This window comes from Lynx rufus, unplaced genomic scaffold (assembly GCF_022079265.1).
Source record: "Lynx rufus isolate CCGP_SWC_20201006 ecotype Redwood Valley unplaced genomic scaffold, mLynRuf1.p SCAF_29, whole genome shotgun sequence".
Lineage (NCBI taxonomy): Eukaryota > Metazoa > Chordata > Mammalia > Carnivora > Felidae > Lynx > Lynx rufus.
The window spans coordinates 8,135,683-8,156,303 of record NW_025814844.1 but is presented as its reverse complement, the minus strand read 5'-3'; the positions used below and the strand labels follow the sequence as shown (position 1 = coordinate 8,156,303).

General features: G+C 45.0%; 1 protein-coding gene across 1 annotated transcript in view; it reads right to left on the bottom strand.

Annotated features, from left to right (window-relative positions):
• The window catches only part of LAMA1 (laminin subunit alpha 1), a 135,610-nt gene that overhangs the window by 47,143 nt on the left and 67,846 nt on the right, over positions 1-20,621 (bottom strand). The window contains 11 exon segments of the mRNA XM_047090312.1: positions 1,080-1,169; positions 2,781-2,923; positions 3,398-3,591; positions 3,887-3,973; positions 7,830-7,951; positions 13,416-13,553; positions 15,504-15,624; positions 16,265-16,392; positions 16,939-17,124; positions 18,396-18,575; positions 19,092-19,235. Of these exon segments, the coding sequence (XP_046946268.1) occupies positions 1,080-1,169; positions 2,781-2,923; positions 3,398-3,591; positions 3,887-3,973; positions 7,830-7,951; positions 13,416-13,553; positions 15,504-15,624; positions 16,265-16,392; positions 16,939-17,124; positions 18,396-18,575; positions 19,092-19,235 (1,533 nt within the window).

The following is a 20,621-nucleotide window of genomic DNA, read 5'->3' as shown; positions in this document are numbered from 1 at the left end:
GCCATCAGCCTTGTCGGGCTGGAGACCTAGTACTTAACCATCTCCTGGCCTCATCGGTAACATGGAGTAATATTAACCCTTACCTCCTGCGGCCTTATGAGGATACAACGCCATGATGTCTGTGAGGCCGGCAGCCCAAGGGCAGAGACCCAGCTGCCCTCTGCAGGTATTTTTATTAGGAACGTTATAACTTGTAAAGGGAAAGGTTGTTTGTGATGTTCAGGAGTGTGAAGTAACTCAGACTGGTTCTGTAAGTGTTTTCTAGTCAAAATCCAAAGAGAATCTTCTTTAATGGGTAGAGAGAATTATTTTAATCAGCTTATCATTTCCTACCAAATGTTTGCTCACTGAGGTACTTAAAAGCCACATTTAAACCCTTAAACTCTTCCCAAATCATCCTTAATTCTAAATTAACAGGCCAACCTAATACTTTAGGGTACATGATTGTGTGTGTGAATACTGACAGGGACTAGATACAAACATGCACGAGATGATAGATACACTATCGTACACATATCTATACACATATGTCCACGTGCATATGCACACATACACACACACACACACACACACATGAAATCCAAAAGTGAAAATTATAAATTTGACAGTAGGCCTCCCCCACCATCTGCAAATGAGATTTTTTTTGGGGGGGGGTTCACTAAAAACCATTCATCTGGAATGGGCTGAACAAACACATCATTCCTGCTGACATCAAAACAGGCTCACTTGACATTCAAGCTGCACGAGTCAGAAGCACGCGGCCCGAAGCCTGAGGGTTGCACAGACACCACACACCCACCCGCCCCTCGGTTCACCGGAAGGAATGACAAGACCGATGGCACAGAGACTTGGCCAAGTCCTCACTCGGCAGATGTGACAGGAGAAATTAAGTCAGGAGTCTCTTCCCGCTAAAGCACAGAAACTGGCAGAGGGTTAAAACCAATTTGATGACAAGGTACCTGGAGCACAGCTCCCGGGAGAAAGAGCCTGCCCTGATTTAATAGAACCTTCCAGACCAGCCCGATGCAATTGCTTTCAAGGGCTGGGTGGGAAGCGGGTCTTCTGTGTGAAGCACTTACCTCCCTTAGCAGGTGGTCTGTTTGTTTTGCAACATCTTCAAGCTGATCTTCTACCAGGTCCCTACGTGTATTTTCTTTTAATAAAGCTTCCTAAAAAGGACAAAATAAACAAATTGCTGGTTCTTAGTCCAGAGGGTCTACAGTGAGTGGAAAAGAAATTTAAACATTGCTTTCTTTTTTTCTATTTTTTTTTTTTTTGGAGAATATTTTTACCTTTCAAAAACATTTTTTTTTTCCATTTCAGGAGAAATAATGTGAAAAAATATCTCTGAGAGTTCCCTAACCTTTCTTTATGGCCATTATGTCTATAGAGAGAAGACGAGCAGATGGGTGAAGCAGCCAGATTCACAAACACACGCCTAGGCTTTTATCTAAAAACACAGCATTCAGGAATGACAATCCTTTTCATTACCACATGACACAATAAATTGACTATCTCAAACTCTAACGTGTAGGTTTTAAGCAAAATTAAGAACTGCACTTTTTCCAATTAGAATTAAAAATGCTACTGGGGCGCCTGGGTGGCTTAGTCGGTTGAGCATCCGGCTTCAGCTCAGGTCATGATCTCACGGTCCGTGAGTTCGAGCCCCGCGTCGGGCTCTGTGCTGACAGCTCAGAGCCTGGAGCCTGTTTCGGATTCTTCCTCTCTCTCTGACCCTCCCCCGTTCATGCTCTGTCTCTCTCTGTCTCAAAAATAAATGTTAGAAGAAAATTTAGAATTAAAAATGCTACAGTAGCAAGCTGTCCACTAAGCCAATTTCTTAATTTCCCATTCCTTTTTTTGACCCAGATCCTGTCTGACTAATCATAAAACTATGATTTACTCCCAGAGATGTTTAGATACCTTCTGGGGAAGAGAAACTTTTGTGCCCCACAAACCCAGTTAAGAATAATACATTTACATCGGGCTCTATGCTGACGGCTCGGAGCCTGGAGCCTGCTTCGCATTCTGTGTCTCTGCCCCTCCCCCACTCACACTCTGTCTCTCTCAAAAATAAAAATAAAAACATTAAAAAAATTAAAAAAAAAAGAATAATACATTTACAGAAAACAGTTGATCATCAGCATATTCCAGCATTAAAGAAGATACGTCTAGGTTTATTTCCTGTATTTGTATCAGGACAGCTGCTTTCAAATATCCAAAGGTCTGTCATAAAGAGGAGCAAGTGGACTTGTCTTCTCCCAAAAGGCAGAAGGACCATGGGGAAGGAATTTTTACGGAGGCATTTATGGAACAAGTCAAACAATTTATTATTTATTTATGTATTTATTTTTAATTAAAAACATTTTTTTAATGTTTATTTTTGCGAGAGACACAGAGTACGAGCAGGAGAACAGCAGAAAGAGAGGGAGACACAGAGTCCGAAGCAGACTCCAGGCTCTGAGTTGTTAGCACAGAGCCTGACGTGGGGCTCAAACTTTTGGACCGTGAGATCATGACCTGAGCCCAAGTAGGACACTTAACCGAGTGAGCCACCCAGGCGCCCCACAAGTCAAACAATTCACAGTGGTCCCACAGGGGAACAGGTTAGCGTGTGGATGATGAAGTCCCTGATCACACTGTAGGAAGCCTAGATGCCAGGAGCGAGACTCCCACACTGATGAGGCAGACAGACAGAAGGACAGAATAGTGACCCCACCGACTCTCCCATCTCTCAGTGACATAGGTTTTCTACCCATCTCCGTATTCCCAGTACCTACCCGGAGATATTTCGTTGTATTTTCCAGGTTTGACAAAATTCCAGATGGGACAGGGATAACGCCAGTGAGGTTCACGGAAAGGATGGCGTCCCCAATATTATCTAAGTCATTTAGCAGCACACCCACACATTCATCATCACAAGCTAGAAGAAAAAGAAAGTTGAAGTTGATGCACAGCTGTCTGCACGTTTTCTCATGGATCTGCACGAGCCATTCTGCAGTTATGACATCCATGGGCAGAGGACATTCTCCCTTCCGCCTGTGTGATGGGAGGGAAGCAAGAAGTGCTGAGCCCCTATTCTCAGGCAATGCCTTTAAGCCTCAAATCAGATCGGTGACTCCCCTGGGGTCACACAGAAAGGAACAACTGATGCCCAGCGTGGATCCCAGGCCGGGCGCATGTTTCCTTCTACTGCTCCAAACTTCAGAGTGCGTTTGCTTGTCTTTGACTTGGACCGATGGCAATGAATGCCAAATGTATTTCCTTTCGGAGTCCATCTGTCATTTCCTCAGATAGCTTGCAGACACGCCTACTTTATCCTTGCAGGTGCCATAAAAGGGAAACATTGGAGAGAGAGAGAAAAACCTTTAAAGGTTTAGAGGAAGAAAATACCCACAAACACAATCGCTTTCCAGCAGAATGTGCCTCGGTTCACATTCCTCGCATCGGAGCCCTGTGGCGCCTGGCCTGCAGACACACTGCCCAGACCTGCGGTCACAGTCACCGTGGACAGAGCCACTGGGGCTGCAGTCACACCGCTGGCAAGTGCCACCCAGCGCTCGAGGGTTCCCGTGATAGCCTGAGGAGCACCTGCAGAGAAGTACAGACAGTAGTTTCAACAGCAGCAAGTTGGTATATTACACCAACTCTTGTTCAAGGATAGCGGTCATTTCTGCCAAATAAAATACAAAGGACGTGGGCCCATTTGCCTCATTCTACGTTTTACGTAGATGCTGTTTTGGAATAGTAATAAGGTCCCGTATCAGTCACGCCCATCCAAACTGATAACACCTCCCAAATCCCATTAGTAAATACGCCCTGTACGCATCAACGGGGCAGACGCGCCTAGCGATTTCCGCACGGTAACCAGCCCCCACCCCGGTACCTTTCGCAGTACTGTCCTTCGTAGCCCAGAATGCAGGCATCACAGCGGAAATCGTGATCACCTTCCAAGACACAAGTGGGACTAAAACTAGAAGAAAAAACATAGTTTTTTGAATTCTTAGATCCACGGCTTCAAATCTGCCTATGGCACTTATTCATAAGTCTTAGGATACTCCATATTGCTCTGAAAGTTAAGTGATTACACCAGACAGACAACCTTTTTAGGGCTTAAAATCTACTGGGGGCAAAAAGAAGGGAAACAAATATGTGACCAACACTATCGCATGCATCTGTCACGTCCAAAAGATATTCCTCGCACACCCAGCCAGTGACAATCGTGTGGGCGCAGAGGCCAAGAATTGACAGATTACAACGAATCTGTACGATCACACACATTACAGCAAATTAGTCACCGAACAAGAAAGCTTTCCAGGTGAAAAGGGTCTTGTTCTGAGGTTGAAGGGCATTATCACCTGGATTATTACATGGAAAGGGGACTGGAGAGAGCTGTGCAAGACCCTGAGCAAGCACGGGAAGATGCAGCCTGACAGGTGCCCCGTGACGGTAATTGACTGGAAAGGCAGCAAGGAGGAAAAGCAGGGCAAGGTCTGCACATGGGGGAGGGCGCCATCTGAAAATAAATGAACCCGAAGTAGGGAGCCATGTGATGGGCCATTAGAAGCAAAATGACAGAGCCATTCAAAATTTAATAATCCTCTCAGATCTTCTCAGGGATTTCAGCTTTTGGCTCCTTCCTTTCCACAACCCCTGCCTCCACATTTTCAATTATCCATGCCCCTTGCGCCACCTACAGGCTAAGATGGGTACTTGCAACCCACTGGAAAAAAACCTCTGGGGTAGCCTGTGTTTTTGACCTGTGGGAGTTTCCGGAATGAGTGACAGGGTTCAGGGTCAGCCCCATTTCAGTTCGGACTTGTTTTTCCTCCTTAAAGACTAAAGGAGCAGACTCAATGGAAACAAGATATAAGCAAAGTAAAGCATGTATGTGAGGGTCTCTCAGATGCAGAGCTCACAGAGATGTTCACACCCTGTCTCTTACTACTGTGCACCTTGGGGTTAGGACCTTTTTAGATTGAAGAAGTAAAATATTCAAAAGTACGCAAATGTGCAAACTAGAAGGAGCTAGTTTGGATATGGAAAGAGCTATCCATATGTATATGGATACACACGTAGATATGAATTTTTTCCAAAATACCATATTATACATTGTTACATAGATTTTTTTAATATTTTTTAATGTTTATTTGTTTTTGAGAGAGACAGACAGAGCATGAGCAGGGGAGGGGCAGAGAAAGAGGGAGACACAGAATCTGAGGCAGACTCCAGGCTCTGAGCTGTCACCCCAGAGTCCCATATGGGGCTCAAACTCACAAACCGTGGGATCATGACCTGAGCCGAAGTCAGATGCTTAACCGACTGAGCCACCCAGGCGCCCCCAGTTACATAGTTTAATTGCTCGTTTTTCCAACTCAGTACCTACAGATATACCTTATTCTTTTCTCAGTGTTTGTACACTATTTCACTGTAGGTGTGTGCCACGATATATAAAAATCAGGTCCCTGTAAGTAGATATTTCAGTTTCCCCTGTGATTGCTTGTGAGTATAAGCAATGCCAAAATATATCCATCTTTGCACACATATGCAAATATTTCTACAGCTCTGATTACAGAAGTAGAATTAATGAGTTAAAATTTATATACATTTTAACCCAAAAAGTTTAATAGTAATAACTATATGCATGGTAGTTTAGAAGGGAGGCTAACAGCACCTCTCATTTGTTACTCACCGTCAAGCCTCACTTACTTGGGGACAATAAAAGAAGATGCAAGCAACGATTAAAAAAGAGAACTTCATTTTAGCCTACCAAAAGTTGGTATTCAATCTATACATGTTCAATGCCTTGTCAAACATTCTAAGCAATGATGAAATGTTATTTATGAATTACCATTTCATATAAACCAAAGAGGTCTCATAGATATTCCAATTTCCACATAAAACCTCTGGTTCTTTTTTGTGTTCAGATAATTCCAATATGAGCATCACGAGTTCAGGCAGAAGCTAGCCTCAGTCTCATTACTAAGGAGCATTTCTGCATTTCATCATTTCACCAGCATATACAGATTCTAACCGCCCCCCCTTACATTAAGCAGGAATGGAATTCTTCATATCGACATTCATAAAATTAATAACAATTCATCTCCAGGTACGCTGGATACAGAGGTTGGAGGCTATAATTATTCTTCAGAAAATAAAACCTGTGGCACAAAAACAGACACTCAGATCAATGGAACAGAATAAAAAACCCAGAAATGGACCCAGAAACATATGGCCAACTAATCTTTGACAAAGCAGGGAAGAATATCCAATGGAATAAAGACAGTTTCTTCAGTAAATGGTTCTGGGGAAACTGGACAGCGACATGCAGAAGAATGAACCTGGACCACTTTCTTCCACCATACACAAAAATAAACTCAAAATGGATAAGAGACCTAAATGTAAGACAGGAAGCCATGAAAATCCTCAAGGAGAAAGCAGGCAAAAACCTCTTTGATCTTGGCCGCAGCAACTTCTTACTCAACACGTCTCCAGAGGCAAGGGAAACAAAAGCAAAAATGAGCTATTGGGACCTCATCAAAATAAAAAGCTCTGCACAGTGAAGGAAACAATCGGCAAAACTAAAAGGCAACCGACAGAATGGGAGAAGATATTTGCAAACGACATATCAGATAAAGGGTCAGTATCCAAAATCTATAAAGAACTTATCAAACTCAACACCCAAAAAACAAATAATCCAGTGAAGAAATGAGCAAAAGACATGAATAGACACTTCTCCAAAGAAGACATCTCGATGGCCAACCGACACATGAAAAAATGCTCCACTTCACTCATCATCAGGGAAATACAAATCAAAACCACAATGAGATACCACCTCACCCTTGTCAGAATGGCTAACATTAACAACTCAGGCAACAACAGATGTTGGTGAGGATGTGGAGAAAGAGGATCTCTTTTGCACTGCTGGTGGGAATGCAAACTGGTGCAGCCACTCTGGAAAACAATATGGAGGTTCCTCAAAAACTAAAATTAGAACTACCCTACGACCCAGCAATTGCACTACTAGGCATTTATCCACGGGATAAAGGTGTGCTGTTTCAAAGGGGCACATGCACCCCCATGTTTATGGCAGCACTATCAACAATAGCCAAAGTATGGAAAGAGCCCAAATGTCCATCGACGGATGAATGGATAAAGAAGATGTGGTAAAAAAAAATACACACACACACACACACACACACACACACACACACACACAATGGAGTATTACTCGGCAATCAAAAAGAATGAAATCTTGCCATTTGCAACTACGTGGATGGAACCACAGGGTATTATGCTAAGTGAAATTAGTCAGAGAAAGACAAACATCATGTCTTCACTCATATGAGGACTTTAAGACACAGAACAGATGAACATAAGGGAGGAGAAGCAGAAAAATATAAAAACAGGGAGGGGGACAAAACAGAAGAGACTCTTAAATATGGAGAACAAACTGAATGTTACTGGAGGGGTTGTGGGGGGGGTGGGCTAAATGGGCAAGGGGCACTAAGGAATCTACTCCTGAAATCATTGTTGCACTAGATGCTAGCTAACTTGGATGTAAGTTAAAAAAAAGTAAATTGAAAAATAAATAAATAAAATAAACAATAAAACCTGAAAGTATTTTCTTTCGTGGGTTCCATTTTAACACCCCAATACCAACACAGATACTTTGCTTTTGGAAAGATTCTCTTCAAATGCTGTAATAATGAACACTTTCTCTTAAAATCAGCCTTTCTCAACACACAGAGAGTATTAGTTAAAAGCCTGGAAACCAAGGCCGAGAATGGAAGCAGCCCCAGCTTCCGGGCACAGTTGCGCGGGCTCACCTGGCAGGGTGGCTGCGAGGACAGGCGCACACAGAGCAGTCGCTGGCTGAGCCAGTCACCTTCCCGAAGTACCCAGGAGCACACAAGTCACAGTGGTCACCAGTGGTGCTATGGCTGCAGTTCTGGAGCCCCGCGTTTCAAAAGGAGAGGAAAATCATGGGGTAATTGTTAGAAATCATCCTTACCTGGTAACACCTAAGTAAGCCACTGTCAGGTATTATTATTATTATTATTATTATTATTATTATTGAGAGGAAGAGCATTTTTCATCACATATTTTTTTAATATTTATTTTTGTTTATTTTGAGAGAGACAGACAGTGAGGAAGAGGGGGGCAGAAAGAGAGGGAGAGAGCAGGCTCCACGATGTCAGCACAGAGCCCAACCCCACAAACCGTGAGATCTAATCTGAGTTGAAATCAAGAGTCAGATGCTTAACCGACTGAGCCACCCAGGTGCCCCTCTTCATAGGTTTTAAATCCTGGAAATACTGCCAGCTCTGGCCTGTATTCGTCATAATGAATATAGCCTAGGAATTATTAATACATCCTTCTTATAGAAAATACACACACATACAATATGTATGCACACACATGGCTTCTAGAAGCCACCAACTTTCAGGTCCTTAAAATGTGGATCTAGGAGCACCTGGGTGGCTCAGTCGGTTGAGCGTCCAGCTTCGGCTCAGGTCATGATCTCGCAGTCTGTGAGTTCGAGCCCCACGTCGGGCTCTGTGCTCACAGCTCACAGCCTGGAGCCTGCTTCCGATTCTGTGTCCCCCGCCCCCCTTCTCTGCCCCCGCCCCCACTCATGCTCTGTCTCTCTGTCTCAGAAATAAACATTAAAAAAATTTTTTTTTTTAAAACATGGATCTAAAATATATACTAACTCAAAAAAAAAAAACATCTGAAGCACACTGGTTTTACACATAGTTGGGGTTCATTGATCACAGGTGAGAGGCTGAAAGAACAGAAGTAAAGAGACGATTTAGGAAACGGGGAAGAAACTGCTGAGCTTTAATTTTTTTTTTTAATGTTTATTTATTTTTGAGACAGAGAGAGACAGAGCATGAACAGGGGAGGGTCAGAGAGAGAGGGAGACACAGAATCTGAAAGAGGCTCCGGGCTCCGAGCTGTCAGCACAGAGCCCAATGCAGGGCTCGAACCCATGGACCGCGAGATCATGACCCGGGCCGAAGTCAGACGCTCAACCGACTGAGCCACCCAGGTGCCCCAACATTTCTTTAATGTTCATTTATTTCTGAGAGACAGACAGAAACAGAGCATGAGTGAGGGAGGGGCAGAGAGAGGGAGACACGGAATCGGAAGCAGGTCACAGGCTCTGAGCTGGCAACACAAAGCCCAATGCGGGGCTCAAACTCACGAACTGCAAGATCATGACCTGAGCTGAAGTCAGACACTTAGCCAACTGAGCCACCAGGTGCCCCGAAACTGCTGAGCTTTAGAGCGCCACCAGGAGATTCTCGTAACAAGCAATTCATTTCTAATTAAATTTTATGTCACCATTTTGATGACACGACTTATGATCCTGCCATTAAAATAGTTTTTGAAGCTACAAGAGAAAATAATTGTTGAGATCCATTTGCAAGGTGAAATCTGCTTTGGCCAGTTCCATCACTGTCCGCCCAGGCCCTGGGCACTGGCTTCCGTGTGGGGTGTAGGGAGAGAAAGACAAGATGCGGAACACTGGCAAACAGAAGCAGACTTTCTTCTTGGCAGCCAGAGAGGATATACAAGGACACCTTTTTAGACCTTTGAAACGCTATTTTTGAAATCCTTTTGATTAAAAAATATGCCAGTATTTTCTGTTTTAAAATTACATTCCTATTTCACCTGGTGAAAGTAGATTTTACTGGGATCCCCCAGGCCCCTAAAAGCACTATCTCTTTAGGAGGAAAATTTGCAACCTCGCTCTTAAAAAGAACATGTGTTAAGTACTTGTTTTAATGATACCAAATATAAATCTGATGAACAATAAATAGATGATGAACAAGTATGGACCCGATTTTCTGGTTTTCATTGCTGACACCAACTCCAGCATTTAAAAACTCCCCAAATCCACAACAGATCATGAGCTTCCTGGTTTCCAAGATCCTAGAGAACTGAAGACAAGCTGCCCCTGAGAGTGGTTGGGAAGTGAGAACCTGTTCATGTCAACCGATCTGGAGGATGAGTCACGTGCTTTGGAAACTGCACAGACAAGGCTGGTCAGTTTTTCAACGGTAAAAGCGTTAAGGGTTATCTCCTGGAAGGGAGTCCCCAAGGAAAGGAATTCCCAGGATAGCTTGGTGTTCCTCAGTCTCCCCACCCCTTTCCAGGTCACATGTCTGACCAATGATTTTTAGGATACTATCGAAGTCCCAGTGACATGAAGAGGGGGGACACTATATGCTGAGCGACTAAATCAGATCCAAAATGGTCTGGATGCCCACCTACGTAATAATCCACAGGAAGTGCTTAAAAGAGATTTTGTCAACTAGAAGTGCACTGTTGCACTAAACCACAAAAGAGACCTCACAAGATGAAGACTGAAGAGGAAAGATAAGGTCCCAAGTTCAAAGAGCAAGGACTTGGTGTTAAACATGTGGACAGAGTGTAAGCATCTTAAGTCAGCTCAGCAGAGGCAGCAGTGGCCAGACTGGCAAAACCCACGGGCTGCCTTCATGGGACACCTAAAGTCAGAGAGAGAGACGCCCCACCCATACCTGGAGAAAAGGTGCTGGGCTGTGGGCATGATACTTGAACCTCAGGATGGGGAATGGACTCAACCATTCCATAGATACATCAGGCATATAAACTAAGGATATTTGACCAGGAGGACTGGAGATTCAGGGCCTTTGATATGTGAAAGAGGAAGGTAATGTTTTACAAGTTATGTCTTAAAACATTGCCATCTTTCATGAACAGATTTGAGCTACTGGTTTGTCTCAATGGCTCCAAAGATTAAAAGTGCACCAAACGGGTAGACAAGCCAGGGCACTAAATTCCAGGAATAATCAGGGCTGCCCAAAGATGAGCTGAGCTCCCCATTGCTGGAGGTGGGTAAACATACGTTAAACAACTGCGTGGTGTGAATAGTGTAGTTCAGACCTAAGTCATCTTGGAGCATACGTATCCACTGTTGTGGACTGCAAAACTTAACGAACAAATCCAGGTGTGAGCTCTTATGGGTTCCAGGTAACATCTGGCAAACGTTTCCTCCCAGAGCGGGGGAACTGTCCAAAAGCTATCTGTCTTTATTGATACTGGTGACACTCTTCACCACAATCTTTCCTGGATTGGGTTAAGCAGGCTGTATTCTTCCTTGGGTACAAATCAACCGGTCATTTGCTCAACTTTATTCTGGTGAATTTGGGCCAGGAAAGGCAGGGTAATAATTTAACGCCCTAAAAGTGCCTAATCTTGTTAAAATAGTTAGCTGTACCAAGGAAAGATACAGCATGAAAGAACTGATCAACTTTAAAAAAAAAAAAACTTTTTTTAATGTTTACTTATTTTTGAGAGAGAGACAGAGGGAGTGGGGGAGGGGCAGAGAGAGAGAGAGAGGGAGACACGGACCCTGAAGCAGGCTCCGGGCTCCGAGCTGTCAGCACAGAGCCCCACGTGGGGCTCGAACTCACGAACCACGTGTCCATGAGACCTTTGTCCCCGTGACTGGCCAAGGGACCTTCCCCGCTAATTGCGTCTCGATTTAAGTTGCCTGAAATCAATCCTCCTTAAATCCTTAAATGAGATTGTCTCATTTTCTTGATTAGGACCTTACTTTTGCCTGGAGCATGAGCTGATTAAAGTGAATAAATTTTTTTTAATAGTGTTGCAGCTATTTGCATCTTCATTAAGTCCATTTTACCTGGTAAAACTGGAACAATTCTTTAATTCCACATATATAATGAAGTCAGCAAAGGTTAATAGATACCTTTTTAATTGAGGAAAACCCTGCTGCGCCTCAGCATCGAAATTCACCTGCACACTGCGACAGTTCAGCAGCGTCCCTAGTGCAAATGACCTTTACAGGCCACATACGAAAAAATGCTTCCAAACAGAAGACAGGTCTAGAGGGCTGCAGGTCGGCTGGGAGCCCCCTGTCCTAATTTCCCTGTCCTGTTCCTTGTGATTAAGCCACACCTGGGACCTTGACGGCTTCAGGTATGTCTTTCTCGGGGGGGGGGGGGGGGGGGGGGGGCAGCTCATTTCCTGTCAATGAGTTATTTTACCCGAGGTAAGTTAGTCTTGGCGCAATTTATACGAGTAACCCCTGTTTCTCCAAGAATTATTATTTTAAAAATGAGATTTCCAGAGTGGGGAAAGAATATCAGGTTATTCTACGCTATCAATAAGGCCTTGTCAGCTTAAGCGAAATCACAGACACAAGAGTTTGTCCTCAGCAAGGCCTCAAGACTTCCATCTGGCCCATGTGTTCCTTTTCAGTGACCAGAATTCTCCTTAGGTTTCCGGGACCGATCTTGGTCTAGGCTGTTAAAAAGAGAACCACGGGCCCAAAATGGCACCACTTAGGCCAAGATGCCAAACTGGACCTAATACCTAGCCTGACTGCAGCTTCAGTCTCCCCCAGAAATGTATTTAACCAGTCAGTCGGGAATTTTCTCATCAGCACCAGTGAGGTACCCTGTCATGTAGGTCCGTCTCTATCCCCAAAAAGGAAGAGGAGGTGACCCACCTAATCAGACTCCCTGCCCTCCCCCCAGTGGAAAGTGACCTTGCCTCTGGAGCAATCCTTTCTTTTTGATAATAACTTCCTTGCCCCACCTTCCCTCCTAAAAAATTTCTATTTTGTATAACTCCTTGGAGCTCCCCTCTACTCAACAGATGGGATTGCCCCCCCAATTCACGAATCCCTCAGTAAAGCCAGTTAGATCCTCAACTTCTGAATTTTGAATTTTGTGTGTTTTAAAAACAAGGGAAAGGTGTCTCAGAACCAAACGCATACGAAGACATCCAAGAAATTAAGTATTATTAGTTTTTTTTTAAATTGATCTTTGAGAGAGAGAGAGACAGAGCACGAGCAGGGGAGGGGCAGAGAGAGAGGGAGACACAGAATCCGAAACAGGCTCCAGGCTCTGAGCTGTCAGCACAGAGCCTGACGTGGGGCTGGAACCCACAAACTGCAGAATCATGACCTGAGCTGAAGTCAGATGCTTAACCAACTTAGCCACCCAGGCGCCCCGAAAATAAGTTTTTAAAAAAAAAAATTGCGAGGAGAGAAATAAATTTGCGATATTGGCATTAACTTATTTTAAAACCTCCAGGTGACCCTCCCAGTTCTAGGACACAAAGGTCTCGTCTACTTTCACCATAACCACCAGTACTGCAAGTACATGTAACTAATTCCCCAGTTGGTAGCCACACACAAATTCACAGAACTAAAACTTACACAAGACTTCGCACTGACAGCATCAGACCTCTTAGCTAATAAGCCTTTTGGAAGGAAATTTACGTGTAGTTTACACTAAATATAAGCTCCCTCTAAACCAAGATCTTTATAGGACTCTGGACCAGAAATTCAAAGACTTGGTGCCTCCTCTAATCACCCACACAAACACACGTACCAGGCACTTCCCAGTTTCAGGGTCACAGGCATCGCTGTGGTTGTTGCAATTGCAGGGCACACAAGGAGCGAGCAGAGGGCGGGGTCCTCGGCCACCACCTTGCGGCAGCTCCCCTCTGTGGTAACCAGGTGCGCAGTCCTGAGCGGATGCAAAAGGAAATGAACATGATTACACAATGGGTGAAGGACTTTTAGCGACTCTGACACCAATTCCACTTCTGAGCCCCAGCTCTGATCAGTACATTCTGTGGCCAGTTCTTTGTGTGGGTTTGTTTTTCCCCCACACCAAGCAACGTTTGGACACCAGCTGGGTGTCTGACAATTTAATTCTCACACTGCCTACCTGGAGATAGCATCAGATCTCACAGGCTAAGGGCTCAGTTCTGGAAGTCTGCCCCTCCCCCCCCCCCCCACTACAGACGCCAATCACAAATCCAGGCTGTCACCTGTGTTCCTGACAACCAGCTATAGATTGGAGGCTCCAACAACTCCCTCCTGGAGTTTAATTAATTTGCCAGAGTGGAGTTCAGAACTAGATCACTGGTTTATTATAAAAGAATGTAACTCAGAAATAACCAGATGGGAGAGATGCAGAGGGCATGATACGGGGAAGGGGCTTGGAGCTGCCATGCCCTCTCCTGGCTCACCAAGCGTTCACAAACTAGGAAGCTCTCTGAACTCTATCCTTTTTTTTTTTTTAATGTTTATTTATTTTTGAGAGAGAGAGTGAGCAAAAGACAGGGTATGAGCTGGGGAGAGGCAGAGAGAGATGGAGAGAGAATCCGCAGCAGCTCCAGGCTCTGGGCTGTCAGTACAGAGTCCGACGTGAGGCTCAAATCCACGAACCATGAGATCGTGACCTGAGCCAAAGTCAGACGCTTAATGGACTGAGCCACCCAGCGCCTCTATCCTTCTGGGTTTTTATGGAGTCTTCCTTACATAGGCACGATTGAGAAAATCACTGGCCCCTGGAAACTGATTCAACCTCTAGTCCCTCCCCTCTCCCCTGAGGTCTGGGGGTAAGACTGTAAGTCCTCCAACCACATGGCGGGTTCTTCTGGTGACCAGCCTCCATCCTTACATGATCTAGGAGCTTTCCAAAAGTCACCTCATTAACATAACAAAAGACACATTTACAGATCTCATCACTTAGGAAATTCCAAGCATTTAAGAACTCTGTGCTAGGAATAGGGGATAAAGACCAAATACATCTTTCTTCTGATAAATTACAGTATCACAACTTGACTAAACATTTCTCCAAAGATGATACAATGGCTAATAAGCACCTGCAAAGACGCTCAACCTCACCCATCATTAGGGAACTGCAAATCAAAACCACACTGAGATACTACCTCACACCCACCAGGAGAACTACCATCAAAAAACCAGAAAATAATCAGAGTTGTCAAGGATGCGGAAAAAGTGGAACGCTTGTGCACTGTGAGTGGGAATATAAAATGACGCGGTGCTGTGGAAAACAGTATGGCAGCTCCTCAAAAAAGTTAAAAACAGAATTACCACATGACCGAGCAATTCTACTTTTGGGTATAAACCCCAAAGAACTGAAATCAGGGTCTTGGAGAGATACATGTAGCCATATTCACGGCAGCATTATTCACAACAGGCAAAACGGTCAACGCAGTAGCCATCAGGCTAGCCAGTCATAAATGAGAAATACTGCAGGATTCCATTTAAATGAAGGACCTAGTGCGGTCAAATTCAGAGACAGAAAGGTGATTGCCAGGCTGTGGGCAGGGAGACTGGGGAGTTCCCGTATGATGGGTACAGAGTTTTAGGTCTGCAAGTTGAAGAATCCTGGAGGTTGGTTGTACAGCGTGAATGCACTTAACACTACTGAACAATACCCTTAAAAATGTTTAAGACAGTAAAATTTGTGTATGCGTATTTAACCATAATTAAATTTTTTTAAAGAGAAAAATTATACAATACATACAAATTCTGATCATCACTTGGAGTTGTAACAAGCAGATTTCCACTCAGAACCAGGTAGTGGGTTTTAAGCACCGTCTCCCTAACTGACAGAAGGACCCAGCCGTGTGCCCGACGACAGAAGGACCCAGCTGTGTACCTGACAGGAGAACCCAGCCGTGCCAGGAGGACAGACACACTTCTCTAAACGGGATGCCGCCTTCTGTCCCGGCCGCAACTTGTCCGCCTTTTTGCCAACCTCCATGGAAATATTTGAGATTCTGTGAAACCATGAAGTGTGAGAGGGGACATTAATATTTAAAAAGACGCTTTCTAGAGACCTAGCACATTACCTAATGAATTTGCTCATGTATTAAATCAGAGCTTTCCTGCCGGTTTGGGAGTAGCTCCTACACGATTATAAAGGGAATGTGTAAAAGCCCATCATTACTGTCATTACACGGTGAAGGTCCCCAGCCAACATTTTAGACCTTACAAACAAGGTTCCAGAAAGCACACCCAGAACTGGAAGGAGTAGTTTGGCCATAACTGAGCAGCTTTCTTTATGGGATAAGCACTAACTGAGCAGGTGACAGCATTCTTGATGTTATTACAAAGAAACGTCATCTCAGTTCAAGGGCAGAACAGAAGATGACAGAACTGTTTTGTTTTCTTTATATTTCATCCTCAGCTAAGATTTCACCATTATGTACTCGCATTTTATATCCACATTAATTGGAGGATGGATAATCTAGGTCATTTCCCACACATTTCAGAACATTAATATTTAATAAAGTTTTGGTGAGGAACACAAATATATCTAGACTAATAAATATAGGAAGTAATAAGGGTGAATCAAATCTCTTCAGTTTGGTTTCAAATTAAAACTATCTGTTTTTCATTCTAGAAGATTCCAAGTACCTGCTTTGCTGTAATCCCTGACCATAAGATGCTTTGATGAGGATGTACTCAATGTTGCTAAGAACAGACATAAAATCGGAGCGTGTGACAGGTTTTTCAGAAACAGAGTTAAAATATCTCCAAAAATTCTGTGGGGGAGAAACACAATTCAATTACATTCAGGTTACACATCCTCAGGGGCTTGTGAACTTAGTAATTCTCTGGTCAATTTCTCCGGAAGTGAGCCCCGTCCCGCGCAGGAGAGCGAACATAACGGAGGCAGCTCTGCGGTCACCTCCCAGGCGGCAGGGACGCCAGCCTCGTTTGTCAGCAGACAGGTGTCACCTACGGCAGGTGAACAGTGAACCGTCCACAGACCTCCACCAGGCAAGTGGACACGCACCTGCCAGGTCCAAGCAAGTCCAGAGACTTCACGCCATTACATCCACTCAGATGGAGACATGGGTATCACAATGGAGGATTTAGGGTGCAATCTGCACCAAGGTAACACAAACCTAGTATACAGTTCTTGAGAACATGAAATTTGGATTGTTTTCACAAATCTTACCAAACCCGCTGGGATTTTAATCTCCAGGTCTTCTTGCTTGCTCTCGTATTGGCAGCTTGTCATTCCACTGCCCCCAGAGCTAAATTCACACCCTTAAGGGACATGTGTGAAAAGGGGACACCGTCACCTCTTTCATCCCCACTTCTTGGTCTTGTCGCACTCCATTCTCCGGGGCTGGCACATCCACGTAGATGACTTGCTTTCTGGTCCGGCCTCCTTTGATGAGCACTTGGGGTTCAAGATTGAAGGTGCCCATGCCATTGGAAGAATAGAAGGCCACACTGTACTTCAGTCTGCCACCGTAGGCCAGGAGCTGTGGGACAGGAAATGGCTTACACCTCTTATGTGCGCTGGTTTAAAGCTTTCACCACAAGCCTGCTGCCACTTGAAAGAAATCACACATCACATGGGTGGGATAGGTTGTCTGGAATTTCCTTCCTTTTAATTCTACCTAATTATGGATTATTACGTTGACTCAGGCTATAGTTTTTTTGTTGTTGTTGTTTTGTTTCTTAAGTTTACTTATTTTGAGAGAGAGCAAGCAACAAGCAGGGGAGGAACAGAGAGAGAGGGAGAGGGGGAGAATCTCCCAAGCAGGCCCCGCACTGTCAATGCAGAGCCCGACTCGGGGCTCGAACCCACAAACTGTGACATCACGACCTGAACCAGAATCAATAGTAGGACGCTTAACCGACTGGGTCACCCAGGTGCCCTAGTTTTTTTGGTTTTGTTTTTTGTTTTTTTAAAGTTAGAGATGTTTTATAGGTTCCTTTTTTTGTTTGTTTTAACTGAGGCATGTTTGGAATATAAAAAGCTGTACACATTTAAGTTGTACAACTCCATGAGTCTGGGGATGAGTATACACCTGTGAAGCCACCACCATCATCAAGGCCACCACAGACAGGTCCATCACCTTCCAGAATTTCCTCTTGATGGCACCCATGGAGGGCAGCACCAAAGTAACAAATCTGTGTGGTAATGATCCTGATTATTTTCAAATTCCTTTGAATTAAAAATAACCTATAGCTATAGGAACACTGGATACATATTTGCCAATTTTAAAGATCTGGGTGAATTCACTCACACACTCAAATTGATTTAAACAAAAATGCAAGTGAGGCCTTCAATACTCTGTTATAGTAGGTTTTTACAGCCCATCCCCCTCCCCAACCAACGACTGGCGATTTCTTAAGAGGAAACACAACATCTAGGTTTGCACTGAGCTTACATTAAGAACAATGAAAAATATTTGTGAAATCAGAGAGAGAGAGAGAGAGAGAGGGAGACACAGAATCGGAAGCAGGCTCCAGGCTCTGAGCTGACAGCTCAGAGCCCAATGCAGGGCTTGAACCCACAAACCGCGAGATCATGACCTGAGCTGAAGTCAGATGCTTAACCGACTGAGCCGCCGAGGCGCCCCATGGGGGGATTTTGCTAAGTGTTAAACTTCTCCAGCCCCACTTAGAAGAGTGAACTAATAACCCCCTCGGTTACTAGTAGGCTAACACAGTCCATTGTGATTTCGGACGAGACCCGAGTCTCCCAGGAAATGAGAACCAGTCCTAGGCTGGGCGTGGGCCTCACCTGGTCTCCCTGGAACCGCTCTGGCAGTCTCCAGTAGAACGGCTCCGTGTGAATATGCTGCCTGACAGTCACGGCGTCCAGGAGGACATCAGGAGCCTGGTAATACACCCCCTGGGTCGTGCCCCTGAGGTTGCTCTGAGAAACCACACGCAGGAGCGGCTGACCCGAGCCCAGCGTTATCTGGTCATGGAAGGAAAGGAAAATACACCTCAGGACACGAATTCACACCTCCCCTTTGATTTGTCAGATTCTACTATCGTTTCACAGACGAGATAGCTTCATTATTAAAACAGGAGTAACACAGATGTTTCCTTCAAACTCAAACCTCTGGGTTAAGGTGAAAACTGCACGTGTTTTACACTATTGCGTTTTGGGCCAAGCTACTGCTACGCTGGGGCAGGATTCAATCCTATGAAGGAGGCTGTGGTGCATTGCAGTCTTATCTTCTCGCCAAGTAAAGCTTTTGACAGATTAGCTAAGGAGCGACACAGGGTGCCTTCCCGTCCTCGCTTCATTTCTTTCCTCGGACGGCAGAAAACAGAGCTCCGATTCACAGCGAACCCGGGTCAGCTTCCTGGAATTTCTGATGCCATCAGAGCAAAGTTTAAAGTACTTGACTGTCTCCCCCACCATCACCCAACTTCCACGGTGGGGAGGGTGTTGAAAACAGCACGCTTTACCGCGCGCACCACTCACCGGGGTCCTCACATAACCCTCGAGCTCTGAGCAGACTTGTGACAGCCCGAAGCAGAAGCAGGGGGTGCACCCCAGAGGGTCGTCGGCGCGGAGAGCATAGGTGCCGGCTCGACACTCGCTGCACTGCAGGCCAAACACATTTTCCTAAAGAAGAAAAAGCAACAGACTCGTCTGTTGTTACCTAAAAAGAAGAGGTGTGATTTCAGAACAGAAATGAGAGCAGACAGCAAACTCATTCGGGGGCAGCACACGTCTCGGAAATAGCCGTTTCCTTGGGCAAAGCAAGCTCCCTGACCTCAAGGAACACCCGCCCTCTGACGCCATCAGTGATTCCCAAACGCAGCTAACCATCAGCATCACCTTGGAGGCCTTGGCAATATATAGATTGCCTGATGAGCCTTTCCTAGAGCAGCCAGGGAGGCCTCCCCGAGGCCCCAGGTGACTCTGATGGCCCGTCAGGTGGAGAACACAGACCAGGTGATCACTGAGGCAGGCCCTTCCCGTCCTGTTCAGGTGAAAGTTGCCGTCACCTGTGTGGTAAGCCAAAGGCATATTCACTGGTGTTTCCATTGCTCCCGGGCCGTAGTATCTGCATGGGTGCTCCCTTCCTCACCCCTAGTCACTAGTCAGCCCACTACCCTCTCTCTCACCAGCCCCTGAAAAGGATCAGAGGAGGTAGCCAGTCACCTCCTAATCACAAGCACAAGGGGGAACCCAGTGGAAACACACAGAGTTAAACATGATGTTGAAATCTTACCTGCTGGGAAAACAACAAGCACAAACTGCCTTCAGTCTGGCCAGCACATACCAAAGAATAATTATCAGCTATAAAATCACATCCTCTTGAAGCCCTGGGTTACCCGTTTTGCCTGAATATTCAAGACGCACTGGCTACTCAGCCAACCGGAACACGAAAGAAAACTCCGCGTCTTTCAGTTCAGTTCCATCATCTGGCACTTGCAATAACCAGTAAAAATTCCACTTTAGAGAAGTGTTCTAGAAGAGCCTACACCGAATTGCAACTCAAACCTAGAAGGCAGTGAGAACCATGCCAAGTGTCTAAAACCTAGCTGCTGATGTAAATACAGTAAAACCTTGGATTGCAACTAACCTGCTCGGTGAATGTTCTGCAAGAGGAGCAAACATTTCTAACAAACTTTAGCTTGATAAATCAGTGTCTCTCAATAGGAGTAGAACCTACTCCTAGTAGTGATGCCGAATGTCACGTGATCCCAACTGAGCCAATGTTTCCTCTCTCTCTGTCTCTCTCTCTCTCTCTCTCTCTCTCTGTCTCTCACTGCTGGATTGTGAGTGATCATCCATGCAGTGCCACATTTCTGCGAAATCCTCCAAAGGAGGCAAAAGCAAGTGTCACTGGATAGGTTCCTTGTGAAAGTTGCCCAAAAAGAAAAAAATCCCATTGAGCCAACAGGCAGCAGTGATCCCACTGCTGATAAAGTCGTCCTACACAATAACCCTCCTTTCTCTTGTCTCCCTCACACCAGCCACAAGGGTTTTCAAAGGCAAGTG